Source organism: Chinchilla lanigera, unplaced genomic scaffold (genome assembly GCF_000276665.1).
Source record: "Chinchilla lanigera isolate Chin_1 unplaced genomic scaffold, ChiLan1.0 scaffold00005, whole genome shotgun sequence".
Lineage (NCBI taxonomy): Eukaryota > Metazoa > Chordata > Mammalia > Rodentia > Chinchillidae > Chinchilla > Chinchilla lanigera.
In genome coordinates, this window is record NW_004955406.1 from 14,832,493 (window position 1) to 14,840,127 (window position 7,635).

The 7,635-nt window shown below is 37.9% G+C and overlaps 1 protein-coding gene across 1 annotated transcript in view; it reads left to right on the top strand.

Moving 5' to 3' along the window:
• Cacybp (calcyclin binding protein) overlaps positions 1–7,635 on the top strand; it is a 16,619-nt gene extending 8,984 nt beyond the window's left edge. The window contains exons 3-7 of the mRNA XM_005375460.1: positions 49–94; positions 1,355–1,451; positions 1,691–1,790; positions 3,228–3,325; positions 6,777–7,635. Coding sequence (XP_005375517.1) covers positions 49–94; positions 1,355–1,451; positions 1,691–1,790; positions 3,228–3,325; positions 6,777–6,933 — 498 coding nt within the window. The 3' untranslated portion in view covers positions 6,934–7,635. The remainder of the gene's footprint in view (positions 1–48; positions 95–1,354; positions 1,452–1,690; positions 1,791–3,227; positions 3,326–6,776) is intronic.

Genomic DNA, 7,635 nt, shown 5'->3' on the forward strand with positions numbered 1-7,635 from the left:
TCACAGAAGAAACCAGAACTTCTTGACAATGAAAAACCAGCTGCTGTGGTTGCTCCCATCACAACAGGATACACAGTGAAGATCAGTAATTACGGTATGGCCTGCGCCTCCATCTCGTTCTCTGCCGAGCAGAAGGCATTTTCCCTCTTGCTGATTCAGACTTTGTATGTGGCTTGTATATTTTTTTATGTTGACAGTGCTCGTCTAGATTAGACGGCAGGTTGACAATATATACTGGAATGGTATTTATTTATATTAGGTTAGCTAGATAAAAAAGTTCTGATGAAGAATTGGGAGTGTTTTAAGCTTATGCTTTACCTTGTCATGGAGAGGAACTGAGGGAGCTAGAATTGCATTTAGACGCTTAAAGAAGTAGAAATTATAGAGTTAGACAGTATTGATGTTTAGTCATGTAGTTTAGTGGAGAATTATCAGTATTTAGGTATAGGTCAAAATTATTTCCCAGACAGAGTAAATGAGCTCTCTTTTGTTGTTGTTGTTTTGAGACAGTGTCCTACTATATAGGTTATACTGGCCTTGAACTCACTATGTACCCAGACTGGCCTCAAACCAGCAGTGAATTTTCTGCCTCAGCCTCCCAAGTGCTTGGGAACATGCCTGGCGAGCTAATCTTAAAAAGAATGTAACATATCTAAAAAATTTATACAGATACTCCTCCTTTAGTGACCAAATTCAGGTCTTCGGAGGTCCTCCTGCTAAGGAATTGGTTGCTAAGTGAGCAACTGTACGTAGTATGTGCATTCCAATATTCAGAACAAAGAAATGGTCAAAGGAGACTCCCAACTTGATGACTTTGCTTTTATTTGCACAACTTTTACATGTATGACTGTAATATAAAGTGGCTTCTCGGTTCATGAACTTAATTCATTCCACAATTTTGGTCCCATTTTGAACAAGGACTGAAGCAAATTCCCCCATAAAGTCACCATTGAACCTACCATTGAATTTGATTCAGTTCTCATCCAATTTGGTTTGCAACCAGAATTGTGGAAAGAATTAAGTTCTGAACGAAGGTACCACTGTATAACAGAACATAAAAGTGATAGTACGCTATAGTACAATCAGCAAAACTTACTGTACAAGTATACTGTACAAAACAAGATATTGAGGCCCTATAAAGAACATGTATAGAACTGTTAAAAAAAAAAAACAGGTCACAAAACCAAGCAGTTATTAAACAAGGACTATCTGATCTTCATTTGGTTTCTATTACTGGGTTTTCATATTTTTACTTTATTACTGATTTTTCTTATGAGCCACATGCATTTTGGTGTTCCAGATACAGTTTGAGGGACCTGCTTGTGACCCATCTTTTGCTTGTTGTTGTTGGTAGGATGGGATCAGTCAGATAAGTTTGTGAAAATCTACATTACCTTAACTGGAGTTCACCAAGTTCCTGCTGAGAACGTGCAGGTGCATTTCACAGAGAGGTGAGTTTTTCTCATCAGGAGAAAGACAGTGATCATTGAGAATCAGCCTTACTATAGGATTCTTTTCTGGACAGTTGCTAAAATTCTACTCAAGTTAGAATTATGTTTTATAACTGCTTTGAGGCGTGTGGAGATCACCTGGCATGGTCTGGCATGGTCAAATGTACACAGTGGCTGTGGGTTTTTTTTTTTTTTTTTTATGAGAACTATAAAGCTAATGCACTCACCATTGTTCTTAGGTCATTTGATCTTCTGGTAAAGAATCTAAATGGGAAGAGTTACTCTATGATTGTGAACAATCTCTTGAAACCCATCTCGGTGGAAGGCAGTTCAAAAAAAGTGAGTGTGATTTCTTTCTTTCTTTCTTTCTTTCTCTCTCTCTCTCTCTCTCTCTTTCTTATCATAATTTTGTGATACCTAATTCAAGTGAACATGGCTGACTTAAAATTGAGATAACTAGGTAATTAGAATTAGTTTATCCACTGTACTAGGGTATCTCAAACTGCAGCCCGCTGCCTGTTCTGTAAATAAGATGTGACCAGAATGTAGCTGCTCTTGGTGTATTTGTTTTGTCTGCTTTCCTACTGCAGCTGCAGAGTTAAGTAGCTACAACAGATCCACAGAGTTAAGTAGCTACAACAGATCCATGTGGCCCTTCACAGAAAACATTTGCCCACTCGTGTTGTGGAATTGATTATTATAAGAATGTTGCATTAAATATGGGGAATAGAAGGTGCGTAATTTAATGGCAACTATTATTAAGTATACTGTGCTTAAGTTTTTGATACATAAAGGGAATCCTAAGTACTTAACCTAATTATAGAAGTTATAAAAACACTGAAAGCTTTTTTTTTTTTTTTCTGTTTTTGTTTTTGTCTTTTTGAGGCAGGGTCTCACTATGCAGTTCAGCCTGGCCTTGGACTCACTTTGTAGCCCATGTGACCTCAAACTCAGAGCTCCTCCCTCCTCAGCCTCCCAAGTACTGGGATTATAGGCGTGTGCCACCATACCACCTTGAAATTTTTTTTTTTTTAACTTTTATTCAGCTTTCACTAGTGACATGATTCTTTTCTATTCAGTTCATATAAATGAAGCTTAGTACATTGGGTATATATATATTCTATTCTGCTGCCTATGTTATATATAACATCTTAAAAGTAATATTAAGATACAGTTTAGTGATTAGCTTGTGTCACTGCATCCTTCTTCCACCAATCCCACAGATGAAGGAATACTCGGAAGAGTCCTAGGAGTTACATTTTGAGCACTGTTGAAAGAATTGTGTTACTTCTTCCTTTCCTGCTCCAAATACTTTATATCATTCTTTCCTTTAATCACTAAAATTCAGCTGCTCCTTTTCTTCAAACATGCCAAGGTCAGCTCCTCTTGGAGCCATTCTCCTTGCTCTATAACTGCCTACAATGCCCTTCTCCTGGATCCTAGGTTTCCATTCATACTTCATTTCAGAGCAGCCTTCGAAATGAAGCTCTTGCCCACTGCTTCCCCATTAACATCCTCTTTATCTTGATTACACGTAACTATTTGGTTTTTTGGTGTCTTTTTTTTTTTTTTTTTAATTGTTTTGGGGGAGGGTTGCACTTACCAGTTAGTGAAGCTGTTGAAATTTTCCTTATTTATGGTCTTTCCCCAGGTTCTAGCCTATTCATAAAAGTATTACTAGCACCTAGAATAAATGTTACACTTACTAGGCACTTGATGGAGAAGAAAACGGTTCTCTAAATAACCATGCTTGTATTTTTCCCACTTTCCTTCTAGATCAAGACTGATACAGTTCTTCTCTTGTGTAGAAAGAAAGCTGAAAACACTCGGTGGGAGTACTTAACTCAGGTTGAAAAAGAATGCAAAGAAAAAGAGTGAGTCTGCTTTTCATTTCTTTAAGGATTTTAACCAAGTTCTTGGCTGGGATTATAGTTTGACTAAGAATAATAGAGCAAGCTTTATAGTTTCGTTTGACCATTTGTCTCCTGATGTTCACTAACTTCATTGTCTTAATTTCTTTTTGACTGTCAGAGCCTGTTTGAAGAGGACATAGCCTAGGGAGTTGGTTTGTGAGAAGGTTTTTGTAGTTTCAGGTGGCTCTTTAGTTCTTACTCCTGGACTTAGAGGTGTGTCTCTGTATATTGGGCCTGTTCCCAGTATTTTGTTTAAGGGGCTCCAGAAAGGTTCAGGTATCCGAATCATGTTTTGATTCCTCAGATTATTTATTGGTCAGCTTTCCCATTGTTGGGACAAAATACCTGACACCTGCAACTTAACCACTTACCAGTGCAATTATTTAAATACAGGATGACCCAAAATTGCTTCTTTTGGTTAATTTTTATAAGACAATATAACAGCAAATATAAAAATGACAATTTTATCACATTTATTCAGTAATGTTCGGTGTGTGGTACATCTTAACATTCAGCACACAACGCAGGCTTACAGTCTGGACAGTAGTGGCTGCTGTCTTTATGAATTCTTTTTGCATTATTGTTTTTGAACAACATGCTTTGCACTGTTCTGTTAATAGGCCTTTCTTTTTTGTCTGCACCTGGTATAATTTCTTTTTTTATTAATTAAGTTTATTGGTACATTTTAGGTATACCGATGACCACATTCATCATAGGGAATTTGTACCTGTATATGACATAACTTGATGCTGCTTTTTTCTCATTCCCCTGTCCTTCCTTCAACACTTCTTATGTATAAAAGCTTTCTTTCCATTTTTTCTTTTCCCTTCCTTTCCCCCTTGTCCCTCCCTAGTGCACTTTCCCATTTGAACAATTTCTTCCTACTTCACAATATCTGTTATACATTGTGGTCCTTACTTACCCTTTCAGTTTCTCACATTAGAGAAAACAATACGGTATTTACACATGTGTGTCCAGTTTATTTCACTTAAGAGTATGATCTCAAGTTGCATCCATTTAGCTGGAAATGTCTTGAGCTTATCCTTTTTTATGGCACAGTAGTACTCTGTTGTAAAAAAAACACCCACATCTTTTCACCAGTTGATGTGCATTTGGGCTGTTTCCATGATTTAGCTATAACAAATTGTGCCGCTGTAAATGTGGGTGTGCATATATCACTGTGGTGTGATGCTTTAAATTCTTCTGGGAAGATATGTGGGTAGTATAATTTCAATAAAATGTCTAACCACTAAATGTAATAGTGAAGATGTCGATGATGAACATCTTCATTGCCATTTTGCCATCCCGTGTTTTTCAGTTATTTGGTCCGTTAGACCTATCTAAATTGTAAGTGACTTTTTGACTTCTCTTTGTTTTGAATGAATAACAAGTTCCATACTGTTCAGTGCAGAAGGTGCATAACTATTTTATAATATTTTTTCCCCAGTGTTTGATTAAAGGATAGCTTGTTAGATATTGTCAACTTGTCAGCACCACCCATAGAATTATAATCATTGACCACTGTTGGAATTTTTTTAGCTTCATCTTTCAAGTTCTATCATTTTTGTATTATGAATCGTTGAGAATAAGGAGACATGTTTTTTGTCTTTTGTTTCATAACATGAACTTTTCCTCTGACATGCTGCCATCTCTTCCTTTTTCAGTTGCTTCCTTCCAGATCTTTTGGCGCTCCCTTCCTATTCAGTCTCAGTGTCCCAAACAGCTCCATTTGGTATTGTAAAAGATATCACTGAGTTCTGGAGAAGTATAAACATTATATCTAATGTACTTACGATAAAAGTTTTTGTACATTGTGGCACAAAATTATAGGTTATTTTTCACAAAGAAAATAGACACAATATAGTAAAAGAAAATAACCAGAATTTATTATTAGGTTTCATGAGAAACAAACATTAAAGGCAATACAATTTTCTAAATTAAAAAATGCAGGAAATAGTCTACCTGAGTCAGATGAGCAGATGTACGAGTATGTGAGCTGGTTGAAGTGGCACCTGCCCGAGCCATGCTCGGGAAAGTCAGTGCAGAAACAGACACGCTGCCCAAGTGACGCTCCGGCTAACCGTGGAGTGGTCGAAGGCGGAAGGGTGATTTTGGCCCTTTCAGTCCATCGTCCGCTGCCTTCAAGGCAGAACATCATCGCCGAAGGGTGTGGTGGAGCACAGGGGTGGAGCTGCTGGTGGCCAGGAAGCAGAATGGGGGGGGGGGGGCGGATACGCTGTCTCCAGACATCCCCATTGCCCCATCTCCTGCACCTGGCCCGCTGGACAGCACATCCGGCTAGGAAAAGCTTCTGAAAGCTCCGTCTGTGATCACATGGCACTTCTGGGGGGACATTTCTGATAGTTTTTATTATCATTGGCTTAGAGTGAAAAATTCTAGAATACTTTTATCCTAAATGTTTAAAAAATATTTATTAAAAGGTACTTCAGTTAGGCATGGTGGTGTACACCTGTAACCTCAGCACTTGGGAGGCTGAGGCAGGAGGATTATGACAAGTTTGAGGCCAGCCTGAACTACACAGTGAATCCTCGTCTCAAACCCCTGCCTCCCCGCAAAAAGAAGCTTCCATTCTAGGTCAATTGTTCTGTTTTGGATTGTCTTCTTCAGTGGTGATGTACTACTGTACTGAGTCACATAGCTGTCCACATTGCTTTCTTACCTGGTGACCACCATGCATTTGGTTTGTTTGTTTGTTTTCCAGTACCGAGAATCAAACTCATGACCTTGCGCTTGCCAGGCAGGCGCTGTGCGGCTGAGCTAAATCCCCAGCCCAGCATGCATTTGGGATGCGGCTGGCTAGGGTTAGGCTTGTCAGACTATCTGTGAAATTGGTTCTAAATCTAGACTGAAATGCCTGAGTACGGGAGGACCCTGCCTTACTGTGTTTCCAGTGCCCAGTGTAGTCTGCGCTTTAGGAACTGAATGGATAATAATTATGAATTGAATGAATGGTTAATTGACTCTAAGACTATGCTCTTTAACCACCAGGCTCAGATCCATGAATCTCAGGCTTAGGAGAAAGGCTTTTCCAATGTGTGAGTCTTAGCATGTGTCCATGTGTAATATGCTTGTGGTTTTTCCCTTAATTAATGGTATTTTTAATGTGAATAATGTGGTTTTAAAAATGAAAGTCAGAAAAGTAAGTACTTCTTTTTCCTGCTTAAAAACAATCCCTTGCAATCCCAGCATCCCAAGGTAATGCCTACCATTCTGATGACCACTCTTCTCTACACTGTGTACACGTGTGCATTATGAAGATGAATTCTGTGTGCTATATTGATGGTGAATATTTTGATGGATAATCTGGCTTCCTCTTATCTCTGCCCCTCTGTTAACAACCTGGCACTATATATGTTGACTTTTCCGTTATTGTGTGTTTTCTTTTTAACAGAAAGCCATCCTATGATGCTGAGACAGATCCTAGTGAGGGATTAATGAATGTTCTAAAGAAAATTTATGAAGATGGAGATGATGATATGAAGCGAACCATTAATAAAGCCTGGGTGGAATCAAGAGAGAAGCAAGCCAAAGGAGATACAGAGTTTTGAGACTTTCAAGTCCTTTTGAGAACTATGATATGGAAATACTGATATTTCCAATAAGGGAATGTTGGTGAGCTGCACATAGAAATTTGACAGATAGCTACAAAGCCTTCAAAGTCAAGGCAGTGACTTCTCCATTTCTTACTGGAGGATTTATTTAAATAAGATATGCGTATTAAGTACTTCCTCCAAAGATGATTCCATTAGTACCCTGGTCATTTTGTTCATGAAAGGGTCACATGGTATTCTCATTAAAATATAAAAAGCAAGTCTTGCTTAATGAAAACAATACGTTATGTATATTTTTGTTCAGCTAGGAGTTAGAAAACAAAAGTATATGCTTGCCTGTAAGTTAACAGATGTCAGCTCCCACTAATGTAAGAATAAGAGTAAAACTGAATTTTTGTATAAAATTCAAATTTGTGCTTGTGCTTCATATTTGCTGTAGAGTGGATGATCTCCTATTGCCAGCTTGAGCAGTGCAGAGAGCAGGGATTACCATGCACTAATCCAATCACAAATGTTTCTATCTAGATTTAAATATATTTGTTTATGAATATAGAAAAAGTAATAGAAAAACATCTTCGTATAGTGCCATTTAGTAAGTTCTACCATGGATCAGATAGCTTCAAAACTAATAACCCTAAAGTAAAAATAATTTGAAAATCCATTTATTCCTATGTTCAATAAAGTTGGATTTTTATGTAA